This window comes from Brassica oleracea, chromosome C3 (genome assembly GCF_000695525.1).
Source record: "Brassica oleracea var. oleracea cultivar TO1000 chromosome C3, BOL, whole genome shotgun sequence".
Classification (NCBI taxonomy): Eukaryota; Viridiplantae; Streptophyta; class Magnoliopsida; order Brassicales; family Brassicaceae; genus Brassica; species Brassica oleracea.
This window is the reverse complement of record NC_027750.1, coordinates 50881207-50904123: the sequence shown is the minus strand read 5'-3', so window position 1 is coordinate 50904123 and position 22917 is coordinate 50881207. Positions and strand designations below refer to the sequence as shown.

Sequence of the window (22917 nt, the reverse complement as noted above, 5' to 3'; positions counted from 1 at the left end):
TTTAATTTTGCTTCATTCCCTTTGTGTGTGTGTATGGCCATTAAACTTGTCAATGATTCATATGTTTGTGGTGTGTATGATACTAAGCCTGTGGAAATATGCTTTCACGATTATTTTTCTTTCCCATTTGTGATTTATTCCTCTTCTGGAATGTGCCTGAAAAAAAAGAGAGCGCCCAAGGAGAAGTTTGAGAAGCTCTTGTTCATATTTATCTCTACATGTAAAAGATTTTGTACAAAAGAATTTTTTTTAAAAATCATCAGCTCGGTGAACCTCGCCCATTAAAATTCGATTGCTACTAACGTTTGAAACTGAGAAGAGCAGAATCAAGCTGCCTCTCTTTCTTCTTTCCATTATTTTCTTTCGTTTGGATCAGAAGATGACTCTGCTGCCACATTCCAATTTTGGCATTGCTGTCGTCAGACCTGTGAATTTATAACCATGAATTCTGAGATATATTGCTATAAGATGTGTTTGCTGATTCGAATACACCAAGTATCAAAGCTATCGAGTCCATCTGCTCAAGGTTTCTTTGGCACGGAAATATCACCAATAGAGCAGCTGCTAAGTTATCATGGAAAACCGTTTGCTTACCTCGCTCTGAGGGTGGTCTAGGACTCCGAGACTTGCATACTTGGAATAAGACTCTTTCGCTAAAGCTTGTCTAGTTATTGCACTCTAAATCCAAGTCTCTTTGGGCAAAATGGACCAAGAAGCACCGGCTTAAAGGGGCCAGCCTATGGAGTATGGATGAGAAAAAACAATGTTCTTGGATCTGGTCAATGGTTGAACAATTCCTAAGATGTGAGATTGGAAATGGTGCTTTGGCGTTCTTTTGGTTTGATTATTGGTTACCTATAGGACCGCTGTGATGGACCGTTGAGAGTCTACGTTCGGAAGAGGTCGAGAACAAATGAGGAAGCAGACGTGGCAGGATGACGTGAAAAAGAAGACTTGAAGAAAAAAGAAGTGAATAAATAGAAGAGTTATGAGAAATATAGATTCATTCCGTTAGATTGTAACAGAACCATAGGCTTGTAGAGAGTGATCTCACAAGATTGGCAGATTCGAGAGCTTTTTCTCGTTTCTGAGGATCAGATTCATTCGGAACTTTGGTTCTTGGTGAATTTGATATTGTTACTTCTTTGTTAATCGAATAATACAACTATTTGCTGAACAAATTGGTGCGGTGACTCTATCGGATCTACGCAACGGAGAAACAGATTGTGCTCGGCAAAGCGGAGCGGCGAACGACGGAGATGGCGTCGATCGCATCGTTCGATAATGATTTGGAAGAAATGCATAATAATATTGGTAATTTGCGGAAATAAGTCGAGGCGATTCACGGAGGTTGGGAACGTCTTACGAAGTCGAACGAAGAGTTATCAACGCAGATGGCAACAATCGCACAGACGTTATCGCGAATGGAAGCATGGCAGCAAGCTGAAAAAGCTGCGGGGAAGGCAGTTGCAGGAACTTCGATTCAACAAGATCAGGTACATCGTTCGATTCCAGTTACGCCTATGGAAGATCAATCGTTAGGTTATCGAGGAATCGCGAATAATCTGGAATCTAGGAGTGAATTGTTGAAAAAGTGGACCTTCCTAACTTTGTGGGAGCTAATCCAAACGTATGGATCAATAGAGCAGAAAGATTCTTTCGATTAGGGAATTTCTCTGAACGGGAGAGATTTGATTTGCTATCTGTGCGTTTTGAGGGGACAGTATTGAATTGGTTTAACATTGAGTTGGAGGAAGAACCGTTTGTTAGTTGGGAAGACTTCAAGGAAAGATTGGTATTGCGTTTTACTCAACGGATGGAAGATGAACCGGGGAAAAGACTGTTTGCAATCTAAGGGGTCAATTACAGAGTACATCAATGAGTTTGAAGAGTTACGATCAATGGTGACGGGAATAGATGAAAAGAATTTGGTTCATGTATTTTTTAATGGCCTGAAACCTGAGATGAAAGAGGTGATTAAGATGAATGAACCAAAGGGATTATGTCAGCACATTGCGGCAGTGAGCATGATGGAGGACAGTGCGTTTTGTAAGTCAGTAGCAAGGGTTGCTCATACAGTCACGACATCACGTTCTACGGGTTTTATTCCTCTGCGATCGTCATCAAAATACAACAGTAACAGCCAAGAGACGGGTAGTAGCAGTCAACAAGTTAAACAACAAAGACAGGGTGGTCACGCAGGAGCTAAACGTCTAACTCCAGCAGAGGTGGCAGAGAAAAGACGTTTGGGGTTGTGTTATCAGTATGATGAGAAGTGGTCCAAGACTCATGAATGCAAATCAGTGGGTTTACAAGTGTTAACGGTGATTGATGGTTGTGAAGTCGAGTTACATAATGAAGAATGGATAGATACTTTTGAAGATGAAAATGGTGTGGTTACAGAACTCATGGAGATATCACTAGCTGCTTTCTTTGGATTATCTTCACCAACGACAACGAAGGTGTGGGGTAACATTGGACAGATGAAGATAGTGGTAATGCTTGACAGTGGTGCAACACATAATTTCTTATCTCCCACGGTGGTTAAACAATTACAAATCACGCCAGTGAGAGATAGGAAATTGGAGATCATATTGGGTAATGGTATTTCTGTCAATGGAACGGGTGTTTGCAAGGATGTACATTTTGGCTTGCCAGTGTTGGAAGACAAAGCTGATTTTATCATGTTGGAACTGGGACAAGTCAATATGATCCTCGGAGTTCAGTGGCTTCGCACGCTGGGGAAGTATGAAGTTGATTGGGAAAAACACGAGATGTCTTTTGTTTTCAAAGGGGAGCGTGTGACATTATATGGCGATTCGTCACTTCAGAATGGGCACATGAGTCAGAAAGGTTTGCAGCTAAATAAGTCTCACTTAAATGGAATTGACATTGAGTTCTTCCAGGTCAATATTTCCGATAAGCAACAAGAGATTCCACTTCCGATAGAGCACTTACTGGAAAGGCACTTGAAAGTTTTTGCTGAGCCAACTCAGTTACCGCCTCTGCGTGATAGAGAGCACACTATCAATCTTGTAGCAGGTATTGGGCCCGTAAGTGTTCGTCCTTACCGTTATCCTCACTCATATAAGGAAGAGATGGAAAAGATGGTTTCTCAAATGTTGCAATCGGGCATCATTCATCCAATTCGCAGCCCTTATTCCAGTCCCGTGTTGTTGGTAAAGAAAAAGGATGGGACTTGGCGATTTTGCATTGACTACAGAGCATTGAATAGAGTAACAGTGGCTGACAAATTTCCCATTCCTATGATTGATCAGCTACTAAATGAGTTGTTCGGAGCTCAGATCTTCTCTAAGCTTGACTTGCGATCTAGTTATCATCAAATTCGAATGAAAGAGCAAGATATACACAAGACAACATTCAGGACAGCAGATGGTCATTATGAGTTTGTAGTGATGTCGTTTGGTTTAACAAATGCACCGGCTACATTCCAAGCTCTCATGAACGAGATATTCAGACCATATTTGCGAAAATTCATCTTGGTGTTCTTTGACGATATTCTCATATATAGCAAGACCGTGGAGGAGCATGTACAACATTTGGAGATTGTTCTGAAGCTGTTTGAGAAACACCAACTGTTTGCTAATAAAAAAAAAGCTCTTTTGGACAATCGAAGGTGGAGTATTTGGGTCATTTGATAAGCAGTGAATGTGTTTCGACTGATCCAGAAAAGACAGAGGCAATGCGTAAACGGCCTATTCCAAAAACAGTGAAGGCTTTAAGAGGATTTTTGGGTTGAACAGGCTATTACAGAAAGTTTGTGAAGGGGTATGGTTCTATAGCTCGACCATTGACTAGTCTATTGAAGAAGGATGCTTTTGAATAGTCGATACAAGCTAAGAAAGCATTTGACGAGTTGAAAATTGCGATGTGTACAACACCGGTCTTAACGTTACCAGATTTTTCTGAAACGTTTGTAGTAGAATCTGATGCGTCTGGTTATGGAGTGGGCGCGGTATTGATGCAAAATCAGAGGCCAGTGGCGTATTTCAGCTCAGGTTTGCCAGATAGGGAACAAATAAAACCCATTTACGAGCGGGAATTGATGGAAATAGTACTAGCGATTCAGAAGTGGCATCACTATCTGTTTGGTAGGAAGTTTATAGTGCACACTGACCAAAAAAGTTTGAAATTTCTCTTGGAACAACAAGAAGTTTCTTTGGATTATCAACGGTGGCTTACTAAGCTTTTGGGCTATGATTTTGATATAATCTTTAAGCCAGGAGTGGAGAATAAAGCTGCAGACGATTTATCTCGGGTGGGAGTGCATAATTCTGAGCTGACAGAGTTGTCATTAGCTGCATTAACTGTTCCGGCGAGTATTCAAATGCAAGACATCTTTGCGGAGATTGATCAATCACAGGAGTTACAAACATTGAAGACAGCGATTGATAATGGGACATTTAAGAAAGCTGGCTACGACATTGTGCATGGCAGAATACGGTATAAGGGTCGCTTGTTGTTGGTAAAAGATTCAACTCATATACCGTTGATTCTTAGAGAATATCATGACAGTCTTTTGGGATGTCATTCAGGGGTATTGAAGACTGTCAAACGTGTTCAAGCGGTGTTTCATTGGCACAAGATGAGAAAGGACATTCAGGCTTATGTGGCCGCTTGTGATATATGTCGACGACATAAATATTCAACGGTAACTCCGGCTGGGCTCTTACAACCATTACCTAGTCCTCAACAGGTGTGGGATGGTCTTTTTATGGATTTTATCGAAGGGCTTCCGGTTTCAGAAGGGGTGAATGTGGTTCTGGTAGTGGTTGACCGTCTAAGCAAATTTGCTCACTTCTTAAGTCTGAAGCACCCATTTACGGCAGTGGACGTTGCAAATGTGTTCATTAAAGAGATCGTTCGCTTACATGGTTTTCCGGCGTCTATTGTATCGGACAGAGATCGCATCTTCTTAAGTTATTTTAGGAAGAGTTTGTTCAGATTGGGAGGAACACAGCTTAAATATAGCACAGCCTTTCATCCGCAGACTGATGGGCAAACAGATGTCCTTAACCGATGTCTTGAAACATATTTGCGTTGCTTTGCCTCGTCTCATCCAAAGTTGTGGGCAAAATACTTACCGTGGGCGGAATTATGGTATAATAAAAACTATCATACCGCTTTGGGGACAATGCCGTTTCGGGTCGTATATGGACGGGATCCTCCATCTATATTGAAGTTTGAAGAGGGATCAACTGCTAACTTTGATTTGGAATGCATGTTGAAGGAAAGGGATAGTATGTTGAAGCAGATTAAACAACATTTGTTATTGGCTCAGGATCGAATGAAGACTAATGCTGATAAACATAGGAGAGAGCTAGTGTTTCAGGTGGGTGATATGGTGTTTTTGAAGCTACGACCGTTTCGACAATGTTCGGTGGTCAAACGTTTGTACCAAAAGCTAGCGGCTCGTTACTTTGATCCATTTGAAGTTACTGGTCGTATTGGAGCGGTGGCGTATCGGCTGAAACTACCAGTGGGGTCAAAAATTCATAATGTGTTTCACGTCTCACAATTGAAACCGGTTATTGGATTTACCGCATTCGTTATCTGATGCAGAGGAGGTGGTGATTGAACCGGCCCAGGTGTTAGACACACGCTATGATGCACAGGGTTGTTTGGAAGCGTTGGTTTCTTGGACATGTTTACCAGATTATGAGAATTCATGGGAGAATGCAATAATGTTACTTAAGCAATTTCCTCATCTGAAGCTTGAGGACAAGCTTCGTTTCGACGCGGCGGGTATTGATAGACCGTTGAGAGTCTACGTTCGGAAGAGGTCGAGAACAAATGAGGAAGCAGACGTGGCAGGATGATGTGGAAAAGAAGACTTGAAGAATAAAGAAGTGAATAAATAAAAGAGTTATGAGAAATATAGATACATTTCGTTAGATTGTAACAGAATCATAGGCTTGTAGAGAGTTATCTCACAAGATTGGCAGATTCGAGAGCTTGTTCTCGTTTCTGAGGATCAGATTCATTCGGAACTTTGGTTCTTGGTGAATTTGATATTGTTATTTCTTTCTTAATCGAATAATACAACTATTTGCTTAACACGCTAATTGAGTTCTTTGGAAGTGATGGTTCCGCCCACATCGGTGTCCCTCTTTCCGCCAGGGTAAAGGATTGTTGCACATCTACTGGCTGGTCTCTAAGACCTGCGAGATCTCTTGAAGCAGAGAAACTTCAAATCCTCCTCTGTTCTACCACTCTCCCATCGTCAACAGACAGTCCTGACGTCTTCAAATGGTACGTAAATGACAAATACCTTGACTCCTTCTCGACTAGTAAAACTTGGGAATCTGTTAGACCTCGAGGAACTTGAGTAGATTGGGAATCTGTTGTCTGGTTCAGTGGGCATATACCTAAGCATGCTTTCAACATGTGGGTAGCTAACTATGATAGATTACCAACCCGTTGTCGCTTTGCTGCTTGGGATACAAGCATTGTCAAAACGTGCTTGTTATGTGGACACTATGATGAAAGCAGAGACCACCTTTTCCTAAGGTGCTCTTTCAGCGAACATATATGGAAGGAGATCACTATACGTCTCGGCTACAGACCGTTCTACTTCCACACCAGGACTGCTCTTATTGTCTGGCTCGATGTTGGAGACACAACGAGCCCTCTCACTCTCAGACGTCTTGCTGCTCAGGCCACCAAATATAGCATTTGGTTCGAGCGCAACAACCGTCTCCCCAAAGGTCTCACTTCCACTCCTCCTTGCCTCTGCAAAGACATTGACAGACTTCTCAGGAACATAATCCTAGCCAGGAAGAACCGCAGCAAATTCGGTTGCCTAATGCAAGTATGGCTCAAGCATACTGTCTAGTGTGATGTTGATCTTCTATCTCATCATTTAAGCCTTTTGTTGTTTTTTTTTTAACTTTTTTTGGCATTAATCGGCTTTACCGTTCAAACATTTATAAATGTACAACTCAGTTTCATTTTTAATAATAATTAACATACTTATCAAAAAAAAAAAAAATGCCCCAAGTAGTATTGCTGGCTTCCATGAAACTTTTCCTTCCACAACCGAAAGGACCAAAGTTATATATGCACAATTAACAATGTTTTCAACCAAGTCGTTATCACTGGGATATAAGCCAAACACAGATTACAAAACTGGATGAATCTAAGACTAGATAATCAAACTTAAAAAGAATAACCAACAAACATAACTTGGTATGAAAAGATTTGGAAGCTTGGTTAATGAATCTACTGTAGAATTTAATGTTCAAGCATTCAAGGAAAGTATCCAGTTGTGAAAGTTCGAATACTTCTTTTTAGTATTGCTGTTTTCTTTGAATTTGTCCAGAAGTTGTGCCATGCCCATGGATTGTGAATCATCTTTATCAGTTTTTGACAATCTGTTTCAAAGAGTTGACATGTTGAACAGTAGAGCTTACATTTCATTCGTTCATAAGAATGTTTCAAGTTTAGCTTATATTGGAGACAACCTCCTCTGGTTTCTGGTGTCTGGTGTCTAGAAGTTATATTTTTCTCTAATGCATTTTCCAAATCCAATCGTAGCTGGTATATTGTGAATTTTGATTGCAAGAATTATCAACCATACAAATATTTTGAAAGTTTAAAACAGTTTGTTTTGGCTGAAGATTTATTGATTCCAAAAGTACATTAAAAACAGTTTGTTTTGGCTGAAGATTTATTGATTCCAAAAGTGCATTAAAATCATTAATTTGTATTGAATGATAAACAATTAAATATTAGTTTTCTTTTTGTAACATAAACTGCAAATATTTAAATATTAGTAATTTTTAAAATAAATAAGCCAATGTGTTAAAAAAAAAGAGAGTAAATACTTTGGAAGAGAAGCGCAAAATGAAGAAAAATCCAACAAAGCCCTAAAAGCTTCCGCCAAGGCGCTGGTAATTCCGTCGAACAGTTGGGCTGCATCTTTACCCTAAAACCTCTCTCCCTCTCTCTCTCTTCACTCAGATCTAACCTCTCTCTTATCCCCATGTTCGGCACTCCGTCTTCTTCGCCGGCGTTCGGCACTCCGTCGTCCACGCCGTTGTTCGGTTCCTCCTCAACCTCCGCCTTCGGCACTCCTTCGTCTACCCCTGCGTTCGGTACGCCGTCGTCCACGCCCGCCTTCGGAACGCCCTCAGCCACGCCGGCCTTCGGCACGCCTTCATCCACGCCGGCGTTCGGGACGCCGTCGACATCTTCCTTCGCCTCGGGCGGATTTGGCAACTCGCTCTTCTCCACTCCGTTCTCATCTCAGCAGCCACAGCAACAGCAGCAGCAGCAGCAGCAGCAGACGTCGCCGTTCCAGCAGCCGGCGTCTACTGGTTTCGGTTTTCAGTCGCCGTTCAACACGGCGCAGCAGCAGACGCCTTTCCAAAATACGCAATTGACTACTCAGATGGCTCCCGTTGCTCCCATTCCTTTCTCCCTCGCCGATCGTGATATCCAGGTTTGCTATATCTTGCAATTCCAGATCTGAAATCCCTAATCCTAAGCATCGTGTCTTTCACTCGATTTTGTTTTAGGCCATAGTTGAAGCCTATAAAGAAGATCCGACGAACCCTAAGTATGCGTTTAAGGTTAGTGTGGAAAATTATGAGTTGTGTGAGATGTATCTGTTTAAGTTAAAACTGTTGTTTCTTCCATTTGGTTGCAGCATCTTTTGTTCAGTGTGACTGAACAGCAGTATCGTGTCAAGCCTGCAGCTGTATCAGATGTGAGAATCTTCTTGAATCGTTTCATGGAAATGTGTAGCTTTCTTGTGTATAATGAGTCTTTTGTTATTGATTTGTCTTGGTGGGTAGATAATGTGGGCAGAGGCCATGAGCAAACTTGAAGGCATGGATTCATCAGAAAGAGAGCGCCTTTGGCCTCAGCTTGTGCAAGGCTTTAAAGATCTTTCTCAGCGCCTTAAGGTTAGATTTCGTCTACTGCCAAGTTTCTTAATTTTTTTTTTGTTCAGTGGGTTTAGTTTCTTTTCTATATGTCAGCAAGTTTGTTTATGAGGGGGATTAAGCACTTATTGTTTTTGGAGATTGACATTCAAGAGATGTGGAAAAATTCAATTATTCAGTACATTTGATAAATGAATATTGACACTCTTTGTGTTGGGTACCTGCAGCTTCAAGATGAAGTTCTCGTATCAGATAGGGAAAGAATAAAAACTACTCAGAGCAACGTGAAAATGGTGACTTATCATATCTCCACTGTCTCTCGTATTTTCACTTGATACTCATCTTACAAGAAATTGTTTGATTTTTATTTTACAGCTTCAAAGACATTTGCAAGCACATACCTTTCCGTCTATTGAAAGGTTGAGACAGAAGGAGCAGAATCTTCAAAGACGCATGTTGAGGGTGAGAGAGAAATCGTTACATTGAAAATCTCATCTTGTTTATGTCAGTTCATATTACAGTCAAATTATATTTACTCTTGTGGTTTGGCTTGTGTGCTTGAAGGTGATGAGGATAGTGGAGGGCTTAGAGGGGAAGGGTTTCCGGTTACCCTTAACAAAAGGAGAGGCCGAACTGTCTGAGAAGCTAACTGGAATAACAAGACAGGTCTGTGTCATTTCTATCAGATTCAACTTTTTGAGGTTTGCACAGTTTGCTACAGAACAAGAACATGGATATATTCTCAGGTGAAAGGTCCTGGAGCAGAGCTTTCAAGGAGGGTGCAAAGTCTGCAGACAATATGTCGCGCTCAAGCAAATTCCTTCTCTGCTGGTAGCTCCATTTATCTCCCGGGGTCAACTAAAATAGACGAGCAGAGCCTGATTGACATGCAGGAGGTATGAGATGCGAGATCTTTAGTCTTTGCTTGTTTTCTTAAACCAATTCATTGTAAAACTGTTTGGGACTTTGTTAAACAGGTATTGCAACAGGAGACAGAAGCCATAGGGAGGCTCGGGAACGTATTGAAGCGAGACATGAGGGATATGGAAATCATGGTGGCTGAAGATACAGAGATGACCGAGGACACATAGATGTCCAGTTTCTAATGTCTCATTTCCTTTACTATTGGATTCGCACAAGGCTTTGGACTTTTGACATGTACTTTAGTAGCTGAGCTATAAAAATTCTCAATGTATTGTGTGATTTCTTTTTCATCAATGTATGCAGTTACTAAAATAGAGAGCCCTCTTCGGAAATGATTCAGAGGATTAGTGCACCGTTTCAAGTTCCTTATGTTTTAACGTAGTGTTCCCAGATATATCTAGTCTGGTCATAGTTTCTAACCACGTTCCTGCATAAACCACACAAGGTAGGTAAGGCTACATATACTACAGTGCCTTTTAACATGGCATGTATACCTTATTGCTTATCAGGTTTATTGAGAAGCCTTTTTGTGGATGCTCCCGATTTATATATATCCGGTACGTTTATATATCTGCAATGTTAAAATTATTTTTTCCCCTTGTCGGTTTTGTTTTGGTGTTGTTGCGGCTTTAATGCCACACGTGTGTTATTATTATTTTCTTCTTCCAGCTTTTTTTGTTTTTTGGTTTTGTCGTTATTGTGGCAAAAAAATCGCGTCAGGTTCGTGTTTCAATAGTGGTCGTAGAAATTGCTGGTTTTGTGGAGCTGACACTTCCTTTCTTTCTCATCAAACCCCACTTTTTCCGCCGAGGCTCTACCGTTCCGTTATGCTCCTAACATTTACTTCCCTTTCTTTCTGTTTTTTTTTTTTTTATTTCTTGGTGATAACTAATTTTTCAGAGTATTCTCGGTAATTTTTCAAGAATCGAAATTTCCATAAAATTTGGAACAAAAGGCCAAAACTTTGCTGTAGGATATTCATGATTCTTGCTTATGTTGTTTCTTTTTTGGAAAAAGAGATTGTTCTCAGGTTTGTATAAAGCTGTGGCTTAGGTGATTTTTGGAAAATGGATTTAAGCGAGCTCGAGGAGAATTTGTTCGCTGCTAGCGATGCCAAGGTATACTCTCTTTATTTAAAAATTTTAAATTATCACACTTTCAAAAAAAAATCCCTGTCGGTGGCTGTTGGAATCATATAGAACAGAAAAATGGGGATTTTCTGCGTATGTTATCATCTCTTTTATGTATGTTCTTACGTTATTGCAATGTGATTTGCGTCTAGTAGTTGCCTTTAGCCTGATCAATGGTAGCCAAAGGCAACACATTTCTCTACCATAACGTTAAAAAATTCATCTCTATGTTATCAACAAGTTTTGTATGTTCAACAGTTCTCGTTATGTATTTTTGACGTTATAGCAAAAAAGGTTATATTGAGTCTAGTAGCTGCCTTTGATACATTTTTTTCCCATTGGCCTTTGTTAATTGTAACCAAATGTTGGGTTGAGAGATGTAATTTGATGGGTCTTGTTCTCTCTATGCAAAACTAAAGTTGTGTGATAATGGCCTTCATTGCTGAAAATGCAGTTACACAGAGATATGTGCAAGGAACTATCTGCAGTTTATTGCAACGTATTGTCTATCTTCCCTTCCTTGGAAGAAGCACGTCCCCGGAGTAAATCAGGGATTCAAGCCTTGTGCTCGTTACATATCGCGCTTGAGAAAGCCAAGAACATTCTTCAACACTGCTCTGAGTGTAGCAAACTTTACTTGGTCCGTTTCTCTTCCTTTGGATACATATACTCTTTTGTGTTTGGGTCTCTTCAATTCCTCCATTTCTTCTGAACAGGCTATAACTGGAGAAGCTGTTCTGTTAAAATTTGAGAAAACAAAGTCTGCACTTATCGATAGTCTTAGACGCGTGGAGGACATTGTCCCTAGCTCAATTGGCTCTCAGGTGATGTCTATTTAAGTGAATATAACCAATCTGATTGATCAAATGGTCTCAACTAGTTTCTAGTTTCGAATCCTAACTACAATTTTCTTTTTGGTTTCTTCAGATTTTGGATATTGTAGGTGAACTAGAGCACACCAAGTTCTTGCTTGATCCATCAGAGAAAGAAGTCGGCGACAGTATAATCGCACTACTCCAACAAGGCAAGAAATTTGACAACGGCACCGACAACGCCGAGCTTGAAATATTCCACCAAGCAGCTACTAAACTCAGCATAACTTCATCCAGATCAGCTCTTGCAGAGCGGCGTGCTCTAAAGAAGCTCATTGACAAGGCACGTGCGGAAGAAGACAAACGGAAAGAGTCAATCGTGGCTTACCTCTTGCATCTCATGAGAAAATACTCCAAGCTTTTCAGAAGCGAACCTGTGGATGAGAATGACTCTCAGTGTTCGCCACCATGTTCCCCCACTGGTAATGAAGACCGTCCCCATGCGTTTGGGCGTCAGCTATCTAAGTTTGGTTCTGTTAATAACAGTAGGAAACCAGGACAGATGATGCCAACTCCACCAGAAGAACTCAGGTGTCCCATATCCTTGCGGCTTATGTGTGATCCTGTCATTATTGCCTCTGGACAGACTTATGAACGTGTCTGTATCGAGAAATGGTTGAGTGATGGACATAACTCTTGCCCCAAGACTCAGCAGCAGCTCCCACATCTTTCCCTGACTCCTAATTACTGTGTGAAAGGTCTGATTGCGAGCTGGTGTGAGCAGAATGGAATCACAGTCCCTACTGAACCACCACAATCTCTCGACCTCAACTACTGGAGACTAGCGCTGTCTGACTCTGATAGTAGATCTTGCACACCGAAGGACGCAAAACTCGTTCCTTTGGAGGAGAGTAGTACTATTGGTTCGGAACAACAACAACACAAAGAAGATGTCACTGTGGCTGATGTAGATGTTGAGGAGACTTCTGCTGCTATCAATGTTCTAGAACAGTATCAGGATATATTGGCTATCTTGGACAAAGAGGAGGACTTGGGTGAAAAATGCAAAGTAGTAGAGAACGTCAGGCTGTTGCTAAAGGATGATGAAGAGGCTAGGATCCTCATGGGAGCTAATGGGTTTGTTGAAGCTTTCTTGCGGTTTTTAGAATCAGCTGTTCATGAAAACGATGTAGCCGCACAGGAAACTGGAGCTATGGCTTTGTTTAACTTAGCAGTCAACAATAACAGGTTAGTTAGCACATCCTATCTTTGTTACCAATCAAAAGTCCTAAGCAACGTCACTGTATGCTCTTTGCTAATATCTTCTGTTTTGCTTGTTTTGATGTTCTGTAGGAACAAAGAGTTGATGCTGACTTCAGGAGTCATCCCGCTGCTAGAGAAAATGATCACTTTTCCTCACTCCCAAGGGCCAGCAACTGCGTTATATCTAAACCTCTCCTGCCTAGAGAAAGCCAAGCCAGTGATTGGCTCAAGTCAAGCAGTTCCCTTTTTCGTGAAGCTTCTTCTTAAGGGAGAAACACAGTGCAAGCTGGACGCTCTTCACGCTCTCTACAACCTCTCAACCCACTCTCCCAACATCCCCACTCTCCTTTCATGTAACATAATCAAAACCCTCCAAGTCCTAGCATCAACAGGTGACCACTTGTGGATAGAGAAGTCATTAGCGGTATTAATAAACTTAGCCTCTAGCCAAGAAGGGAAAGAAGAGATGATATCATCACAAGGGATGATCAGCACTCTCGCAACGGTCCTGGACGCTGGTGACACGGTGGAACAAGAGCAGGCCGTTTCTTGCCTTGTGATCTTGTGCACGGGAAGCGAGCAGTGTATTCAGATGGTGCTGCAAGAAGGAGTGATTCCGTCTCTGGTTTCCATCTCGGTGAATGGAAGTAGCCGAGGAAGAGACAAGTCTCAGAAGCTTCTGATGCTGTTCAGGGAACAGAGGCAACGAGAACAGGCGTCGCCGAATAAAGATGACGCTCCCAGGAAAAGCTTGTCTGCGCCATTGCCAATGTCTGTACCTGCTCAAGCTTCAGCTCAACCAGGGTCAGAGGGGAAGCCTTTGTTTAAATCAACCTCTGCAAGGAGGACAATGACGAGAGCATTCAGCTTCTTCTGGAAGAAAAGCTACTCCATCCACCGTTGAGAAGGAAAAGATACATTTGGAGTGTGTTCACATTTACATACTCGTATGTAAAGCTGTTTTTTTTCCTTTGATCCTTAACTTCTTACACAAGTCATCTGATAGGGAAGAACGACATGTAAATGCCACTTTGGGACCTCACCTCACCATTTTTGCTCACTTTTCCTCTCTCACCAGAGGTAATCGTGTAGATAGCTTACTGGTATAACAGTTTCATTTTTTTTCCTTCTATATATGAAACCTCACTTTCAGTACAAAAACAGAACCCAATTCGACCAAAAAAAGAATCTGAGCCAACAAGCCTTTAAAGCAGAACTCGTCTTTTAGTTTGCTTAACTGTCTCTGTGCTTCTTGTCTAAGTTATATTGATGTACATTCAATCAGACGAACAGATTGCTTGGTGTGTGAAGTGTAGTATTCCTTTGGACCATACTCTACAGATGAGAGATGTCTTCGCTATCATACTTGGTAAACAATGAACAATGCCAATTACTCTACAAATTCTTTGTATTCTATTTATTATTTTCCAAATAAAGATGACGTTTTTTTTTGTTATGATGTTTCAAGTTTTCTTTACATTTCAAATAGAAAGTTCATGAATACGATTATATATGTAGTGAATCAAACTAAGGCTTTGAATGTAAATCTGCTTCGGTTCTGTCCACTGTCGAGTGGTTTCACTAGGCAATGAAGCAGGCGAGTTGCGTCTATGATTGGTTCGTTTACGTTAGCTAGTAGCTACCCTGGTAAATAAATATCCAGTGACTGCTGTGACACTTCCAAGCATTCCACCAGCAATGACCTGATCTCTCAGCAAATGGAAAACAGAATCTGATGAGAACATGAACTTGATTCACCAAAGCACAGTAACAAACCAGAGAGTATTTCACATACAAAGTAAAAAAACAAACTTGACTTTGTTCTAAAGTTCAACTTCCATCAACTCACAAACCCAACTCGACTGTTTGTGTGGTCTGTAGCACCAGGATTGATAATTGTTCAAATCAAGTGTAATAACATTACCTGGGGAGGGGTATGGCCGAGAAGTTCACGCAATGGTCTGCTTTCAGCCAAGGGATGTTCTGCAGGAAGTTCGTAGACAATCTGATTGAGAACCTGGAAAATGAATCAGACCCCAGAGATGAGGATACCACAGCTCAAATGCATCATTGAAAAAAATCAATACTATGAAACAAAGAAAAGCTGGAGGCAGCAATGAAACCTCAGCTTGGCGACCAGCGTGTAACCTGACACCAGTAGCATCATACATCACCTGCCACCCAAAAATGAATCACACATATAAAGAATATAAACAAACAAGAGAGAGTAGTAGCTAGCTAAGAAAGAGTTCCAAAACTTACAACAGAAGCTAAGATCAAAGCAATAGCGAAATGAGAACCACCGAAGCCCTCTTGTAAACCGATTGCTACAGCGAGAGCAGTAACGGTAGCTGAATGAGAAGAAGGCATTCCTCCGGAGCCAATAAGCTGTTTGAGATCCCATCTCCTTTCCCTATACCTGCAGAACCACCAAAAAAAAAGATCCTCCTTTTATATTACTAGAAACGCCAAAGATCTATATCCTTTACACTAAGAGAATCACACACACACGACGAAAGCCCAACGGCTTAAGATCGGGATTAAAATATCAGGACAGATCTGTATCAAAGATCACTCCTTTTTAACTATGAATGTAGAAAGGTACCAGGAGGTGAAGAGTTTGATGAATTGAGCGATGGTGAAAGCCGTGAGGGAGGAGATGAGAGGGTAATTCGTGAAAATGGTGAAATAATGATGAGTCGAAGACGTCGTCGTCGTGGCCGTGGAATCCTCCATGGCGCCCGATGGTGGATGAATGGATCTTGTCAGGGATCGATCAATTCGCGCGATAGCTTTTAGCTAGAGAGAGGCGAAGAAGAAGAAGAAGAAGAAGAAGAAGAAGAATCCATAAAGGCATATACCGATTCAAAACTCTATCCAATGGCGTCTGCGTAGACGTTCAAACTTCTTCGTCTTTTCTTTGACCCAACTTTTTTTTTTTTTTTTTTATGAAAAATAATCCAAAACTAAATTTATTCCATTTTTAACCTAATAATAATTATATTTAATTCTATTATGAAAAAAGAAAAAACAATTGTATGATATGTTAGGCAAATTTTAACAGAAAACTAAATTTTGATCCGCGCTTTGAAAATGCAGGAATTAACGAATAAATTTTATATTATACTTTTGCTGTCAAAAATTATTATTATTAACTGTTTGTATGAACTTAATATATTATGTATATTTTTAGCAGTGGTTTCATACGTTTTGAGTGTGCATGATTTATATTAAATGATTTAAGGTTTGTATGAAATAAAATGTGATGTATGAAATGTGTTTTTGGTACAATATATCAACTTTATAATACAAATAATCTTTATCGGTGTTTTTTTGTCAAAAATATAAATATAATTATATATATATATATCCGTCAATAATAAGTATTCACATACTGAGTAAAATATGTTATCAAGATTTATGAAATGTTTAACAATTTTAATACTTTGATAAAGGTTTTTTATAATTAATTTTGTTAATATATTAAATGGGTTTGAAAAAGTGATTTTTAGACCGTAAACTAAATCATAAAGTTAATATGGGCTTTTTATTTTTTGAAACAATATATGGGCTAATTATTAAGTTCATTTATTACAAAATTCTCAACATGTCTAAGTGGGCTTCCGACAGCAATAATATAAGAACAAAAACATAAAATATCTTCATTAGTTTTGAAAAGGGTCAGACAAAAAATCAATATTGACCGTCAATTTGCTAAAAAAAAATGGAAAGTCATTCGAATCTTCTATGCCGAAAGCTCATCTTCATCAAACTTCCATTTCTAGAATCGATGATCGATTTCTGAAGCGCTATAACCGTCCTCACCCTAACCGATCTAAAGAGAGTACAACAATTCGAGTGGATCAGGTTGATTTTTTATAATCGAGAGAAAGTACATTTTTGTTTCCTTCATCTATGATTCAAACTATCTTCTCTTTTGTTTCTTGATGCTTTTTCTTAACTTGCAAAACCAGATAGTTGATAACCTGGCGGGTAAATATCTGTCATCTCCGATCAGATCCGATTTGACTCAGCAAAAGATCGAAGATTTTTTCAAATAGCCAACAAAACAAATCAAGGTCTTTACATACCGATGGTTTGAATTTAATTTTTTAGTTGAAGTATTAACCGTAATGAAAATCATTTTTTCTCTGCATTACATGAAATATTTTAGGAAAAACTTTGCTGACTGCATGATTGATGAATTATTTTAGGAAAAACTTTGCTGACACACGTTTACATAGTTGTAGTTTTTGGGGTAGTCTCTCAATGTTCAGTATCACTAATACTTTACTCTTTAATCATTATGTTTTTTTTTTTTAATTTTCCTCTTGCTTTCACACATCTTTCTAATCTTTGCCGTCTTAGACTCAATGTTTGCTTTCTCTGATAGAGCTTCTCTAAATAAATCTTGAGCATGATCGGAAACATTTGATACATCACTTTCTTGACTGCTAAAAATTAACTGTTCATAATAAACATATTTGAGTGCTGATATATACCTTCAGGGAAGATGTTATTATCTGAAACATACCCAACCTGGGATGGATTCGTAACGTTGGAGTTATTAGTTCCAGTTACTGCTGTCTGCCTTAGTTTAGGAGTAGACTTAGCACCATCTTTTCTTAAAACATGATTGCTTTGCTTCACACCAGATTGTAACATTGTTTTGCTCTGTATTATTTGCTCAGTTGCTGGTTTGCAAAAGACATTTTAGTTATTAAGATTTTGCTAAAAGTATACCAAATCAAAATGAATATATGAAAGTAGCAACACATACCTTTCAAATCTGTGTTAAGTCTGCTCCTCTGTGAAGTTGGATATTTTGTTGTATTTAGTGTATCTGAGCAGCAAAAAGTGTGTTATAATATATGCACGTCCATGTTTACAAAATTGATGTAAATCTTACTTTTGCAGTGTATAGATATTGGATCCGACATATGACCAGCTCGTAACTGATAGCCATCTGAAACCTTACTCTCATATTACAGACAAAAAGCACCTCAAAATTGTTTACCATCTTGTCAGAGAAAATGATTTCCGTTGTCTCACCGAATTGTTCACTTTATTGTTTCCAGGTGTGAAAAAACTTTGACTTGGATCCACGTTTCAGTTTTGTACGCCTTGATATCGGACATGTATGATAACTTCAGTGTAGGCTTCATTTTCTATGCCTAATTTTTTTGCAAGGTGTTAGGTTGAATGGGTCGAGTAGATAGTATATATAGCAAAAGGAAAAGATTTGGTGAGAATAAAGAAAGATATTAAATATTTTATTTAAAAAATTGTTAGTAAGATGTGCCTTGCGAGTCAGGTTTTGCTATAAATTAGGAATATATTATTTTTGGATTCATTATGGAAATTTAACTTAATTATTAAACTTCAAAGGAATGAAATATATTGGTGGTTAGTGTAATTAATGACGTATGTTGCGTTATTGTTGAGAGAATATGCTTAGAAAATATGGACCTGTTACTGACTTGATAGATTTTTGGTAATCCATTTCGCAAGGCATATCTTTATTTGCATATTCGGTTGTTTGTGTGAGACATTTTCTATTAGTGATAAGATCAATAAACAAAATTATTAACGATTAATAGTATTAAGTCGGAAAATTGATAGACAATATAGGGTTTATGGTTTGAATTATGGAAAATTCAAAGTTCCATAATTCGTTTGTGCTCATCTAATTATTATTATTATTATTATTCTATTGTAAATGGAAATGTATAATAGGCAATAATATATTCACGGATCAATATGGGGTTTATGGTTTGTTTTTGCATGGTAAACATTATATTGAGGCAACATTTGTAAAAAAAGTTCTAGGGTTTATGGATTCACTTGAAATTACGCGTTTATTGATTCGTGTGCTAGGTATACGATATACAATGGGGCAGTCCGTTTTTTTTTAAGTTCATGCTGATCAGATGATAATTTTAATATCAAATTGTTATTCAATGGACTTGGTATGCGATGAACATCCTATCAATGTTTTAGAGTTTAGGGATACAATACTAATAATTTATTATTCTTTAGGGAAAAAGAAATATATATATATTATATATATTTATATAAAGTATGGTTTGCTCTCTCCTTAGAGAGACACCTAGGATCCACGTAGATAAGTCATTTCATATCGTAATGACACGTGTCCATAAGGCAAACCGCACGTTTCATTAAACTTCAACATTTTCGGTTTCGTTCTTTAGTGTGTTTATGGGCTGTGAGATTAGAAGTGTTTCCGGCCCAACGATAATGGGCTCCGTCTATCCCTATTACGGCTGCAGCGAGAAAACGAAATTCATCGCTCTTCTTCGTGCGACGGCTAGGCGTGACTTTTGCGATTCGTCTCCCGACCTGCAAGGGTTTGATTAATGGCTTCGTGTTAAATCCTATTGACTCTCCTCCACGATTCGTCTTCAATGCTTTGCTTAGATCTGAAAGATGGTGTGTAAACAGTATAAATAGATGTGAGTATTTCTCTTCTTGAACTCATCTTCTCTTCTTATCTCTTAAATCATACTAATTCATTGTTTTATGGCTAACTTGTTCGAGGGTTTCTCTTGAATCGTTTCATCTCCGCGGCGGCAATTTTGGCAAATAACGATGCTAACTCCCGATAACGCCGAGGTGTCCGGTTGTTGCTTGAGCTTCCACCTACACAAGCAGTGGAGCTTTTCCATTTAACTGATTCATAGTCGTCATATTTTCAAGCATTGGGTAACGAATCGGTGGAGAGATATCGAACCAACCGCTTCCTGATCTCTGCATCGATAGTATCGCAAAGAACCTCACCGGATTGTGCCCACATTCAGATCAGTTTCAAAGTTAGAAAAAAATAAACAAACAAAGAAACAAGGAGAGTTACTTACCTATTGAAAGTCTCTGGCTTTGGGTAATGAATCCGAGTAGTGATACGAGTTCTAACTCGAACAAGTTGTGAGGTTTGGACACTAAACTGTTTTAAGCAGACGGAGCAAATGTAGAGACTACAGACCATTGCAAACACCAAAACTATCATCTTTAAGAACAGATGTGATCTCTCTGGTTGTTTTATTACAATTTCTGCACTGTCCTGTTTACATCAAACATTAAAACCTGAGAATATAAGTAAACCTCTAGAGCTTAAAAAAACATAACTTTAAATCTTATGAAGAAAAAAAGAGAAGATTTTTGAAGGTTGATTCCAATGATAAAACTAATATGCAGAGTAACCTAGAAGCTTAAATCACGAAAGATTAGATGAGAGTGGTAGAAAGAGATAGCCTTTCCGTATAAACAGATAAACTCTCGGCCATTGATGCTTCTGGAAGCTTCTGAAACATTGTGAATGCTTTCAGTCAAAAAAAATCTTATGAAACAGAGTAACCGATGGAAAAGAAGAAGAAGATGAGCTTAGATAGGGGGAGGAGATGGATTCATAGATCCTCCTCTACAGAGAATCTGGGAAGAATGAAGAAAAAGCCAAAAGAGATTAGCATTTTGGGTTCGAGTAGAGATTTTTGTATAAAATTATAAAGTTTCATCCCCACATGGAAAGTCGAGAATGACATTAAAACATGGAGACTATCTTTTTCTTCTTCGCTAATAAATCATCATCATCCATATATGTATATGTCAAATAATTTTCATATTAGTTTCATAATTTAATGATATTAATAAGTTTTAAATAAATATAAATGTTTTTAGTTTTAAACAGTAAGTGTACATAAAAAAATGCAGAAGATTATTTGTCGGATACCCGTTCGGGGTCGGTCCGGTATTTCAGATTTTTGGGTATTTCGATATATGGATATTGAACCCGTTCGGATATTTCTATACTTTGGATTTGGTTCGGGTATTTTAGTTTGGATTTGGTTATTTTGGATTGAGTTCGGATATTGAGATTTTGAAAACAAAATTTAATTTTTAATTTTTAGGTTTATTCTATTTAAAAATATAGATTTCACTTAACTGATTTTTTATTTTTTAATAGATTGAATGATTGATAAATTTGCAGATAACATTTCAAAAATAAATAAACATTAACTTGACATGCATTTTAATTGAGTGACAAATCATTTTCTCCGTAATTATATGTATATGATATAATCTTAACGTATGTGTAACATCAATATAAATATTTTAAATAAAATGAGAGATGTAAACAAGAAATATAAAGGCAAGTATACATATGTTTAGTTTTTTCCAGATATCCATTCGGCTTTGGATATTACCTGTTTGAGTTCGGATATCCAATCTATTCTAAATCAATACCCATTCAGGCATTTTGCTATTAAATATAACTGTTTTTATTTTTAAGCAATTCAAGTGTACATAAAAGAAATGTAAGAGATCCACCCCTACTATATATCATAAACAAAAAGGAACATAATTTATTAAAACTAATAGTATTACTAAATTTGGGAGTAGTATTATATTTACATGTTCATATTTTCAAGGTTAATTTTTTATATTTTGGTAAATAAATATTATTTAATTTCAAGTTATAGTAAAAATCTGTTTTAACATGTTGTACATATAAGTCATTTATTTTAACGGATCATAAAATCTAACAATTAAAAAAAAACATAAAAATTACAAAGTTTAAAGTTTGACCTAAAATAAATACCATGAGTAAGCCGAAATTACAAATTCATCGGCAAATTTAAACCACATGCAAAAAAGAAAGACTAAGAAAGTAGAGATGACATCTCGGTGTTCCGTCGATGGCTGCGACAAAAATAAATCCAATGGAAGATAAATAGCAACATTTTTTTATGTTTTTGGGCGACAAAAAAAAGGAGAATTGTGAAACGGATCACAAAGAGCAGGTGGTAGCGAATATTATGCCATCTCCAACGTCGGAGGCTGTAGAGGATGAAGAGTTGATTTCGAGTTCAACAATGGAGAAAGATGCTGCAACTAAGAAGTATATCGAAAACCATTACAACAAACTCATGACATGAGACACATAAAGGCTAAGGCTCCGGCCATAGAGGCAAAACACTTGGTATGATTTTGATTGAATTCACTCATTTTTTTATGTGTTTTGTGTTTTGATGATGAGTCAATATAACAATGCGTCAAGGTTGCTGTGAAAGAACATATTCAATAAAATCTCTCTATAAACTGTTTGGTGTTTTTATTACTTTTAATACTAACTCAGTTTTTCTTTTATGTACTTCTAAAATCAAAGTGCATGGTCAATTGTTGTAAACAAAGCTTAACATGCTCAAAAAAGTTTGAATGCTCCAAGGTTAAAAGACGCTCTAAAGTTAAAAGACTAAACGTATAATCTTTAGATATTGATCTTTAGCATGAATCTTTCCGTAACTATAACAGTTCAACCAATACGACTTTATATATCTAAATTATCATACAACGCACTGTGTCACATATATATATATATATTATTTCAGATCTTTAACCTCAAGTAAATAGTCATCTAGCCGACCCTAGTCTATCCCCTATATATTATTTGAGAAACATTACAACTTCTTTTTATAGCCACATGTTATCACTAGAGTGATTCTTAGAATCATTAGAGAAATATGTTGGTTCATCTAATTATATAATAAATTTTTTATTAAACTAACAATAAATTCATCATTAATGTACTTTATTATTTCCTTAAATAAAATTTGCGGAATTGCCTAATGTGGCTAAAGTATATATGGAAATTAATGATTTTAAATAATAAAGATTTGATAAAAAAATAGTGTATCTTCTATCATATTTGTTTAATTTTAAACTATTAAATAAATTAAATAACCACAATAACCATATAATAAAAATTTAGATTTTTATGTATATGTTATATTTTGAATTTTTACAAACGACTATAAATTACTAAAACTGTTAAGAGTCTCACATTCAAATTTTATGATCCATGGT

At 37.9% G+C, this 22917-nt stretch overlaps 3 protein-coding genes and 1 long non-coding RNA gene across 5 annotated transcripts; 3 read left to right on the top strand and 1 right to left on the bottom strand.

The window, feature by feature from the left end:
• Nucleotides 1–7849: 7849 nt before the first annotated feature.
• On the top strand, nt 7850–10123 carry LOC106334892 (nuclear pore complex protein NUP54). The gene is made up of 9 exons (XM_013773277.1): nt 7850–8464; nt 8541–8594; nt 8672–8731; nt 8820–8930; nt 9137–9202; nt 9285–9371; nt 9474–9575; nt 9656–9805; nt 9887–10123. Exons 1-9 carry the CDS (start codon nt 8006–8008, stop codon nt 9998–10000), a joined length of 1203 nt encoding a protein of 400 aa, XP_013628731.1. The 5' UTR covers nt 7850–8005; the 3' UTR covers nt 10001–10123.
• A 426-nt stretch (nt 10124–10549) lies between these two features.
• On the top strand, nt 10550–14366 carry LOC106334891 (U-box domain-containing protein 6-like). 2 transcript variants are annotated; one of them, XM_013773276.1, is made up of 6 exons: nt 10550–10743; nt 10851–10951; nt 11418–11603; nt 11680–11787; nt 11891–13023; nt 13129–14366. In XM_013773276.1, exons 2-6 carry the CDS (start codon nt 10901–10903, stop codon nt 13940–13942), a joined length of 2292 nt encoding a protein of 763 aa, XP_013628730.1. In that variant the 5' UTR covers nt 10550–10743; nt 10851–10900; the 3' UTR covers nt 13943–14366. The 2 variants fall into 2 exon arrangements, with proteins under 2 accessions (XP_013628730.1, XP_013628729.1); XM_013773275.1 differs by having other exon boundaries at nt 10550–10951.
• A 74-nt stretch (nt 14367–14440) lies between these two features.
• On the bottom strand, nt 14441–15980 carry LOC106334893 (uncharacterized membrane protein YuiD-like). Its single transcript, XM_013773278.1, has 5 exons — nt 15644–15980; nt 15301–15457; nt 15162–15212; nt 14963–15055; nt 14441–14741 (listed from the first exon to the last, which is right to left on the bottom strand). The coding sequence occupies exons 1-5, from the start codon at nt 15772–15774 to the stop codon at nt 14667–14669; spliced, it is 507 nt and encodes a 168-aa protein (XP_013628732.1). The 5' UTR covers nt 15775–15980; the 3' UTR covers nt 14441–14666.
• Nucleotides 15981–16724: 744 nt separating this feature from the next.
• On the top strand, nt 16725–20073 carry LOC106334375. Its single transcript, XR_001268595.1, has 3 exons — nt 16725–16905; nt 17013–17117; nt 17956–20073. It is a non-coding gene; the product is annotated as an uncharacterized LOC106334375 (long non-coding RNA).
• The last annotated feature ends 2844 nt before the right edge of the window (nt 20074–22917 follow it).

Bases quoted from the DNA above. Each gene is read 5' to 3' on its own strand.
- LOC106334892 (XM_013773277.1), top strand. From the start codon at position 8,006: ATGTTCGGCACTCCGTCTTCTTCGCCGGCGTTCGGCACTCCGTCGTCC. The intron at 8,931-9,136 runs GTTAGATTTCGT...GGGTACCTGCAG, and splicing joins ATCTTTCTCAGCGCCTTAAG to CTTCAAGATGAAGTTCTCGT. The intron at 9,203-9,284 runs GTGACTTATCAT...TTTATTTTACAG, and splicing joins CTCAGAGCAACGTGAAAATG to CTTCAAAGACATTTGCAAGC.
- LOC106334891 (XM_013773276.1), top strand. From the start codon at position 10,901: ATGGATTTAAGCGAGCTCGAGGAGAATTTGTTCGCTGCTAGCGATGCC. The intron at 11,788-11,890 runs GTGATGTCTATT...TGGTTTCTTCAG, and splicing joins CTAGCTCAATTGGCTCTCAG to ATTTTGGATATTGTAGGTGA. The intron at 13,024-13,128 runs GTTAGTTAGCAC...GATGTTCTGTAG, and splicing joins TTAGCAGTCAACAATAACAG to GAACAAAGAGTTGATGCTGA.
- LOC106334893 (XM_013773278.1), bottom strand. From the start codon at position 15,774: ATGGAGGATTCCACGGCCACGACGACGACGTCTTCGACTCATCATTAT. The intron at 15,458-15,643 runs GTACCTTTCTAC...GTGGTTCTGCAG, and splicing joins ATCAAACTCTTCACCTCCTG to GTATAGGGAAAGGAGATGGG. The intron at 15,056-15,161 runs GTTTCATTGCTG...TTCATTTTCCAG, and splicing joins ACGCTGGTCGCCAAGCTGAG to GTTCTCAATCAGATTGTCTA.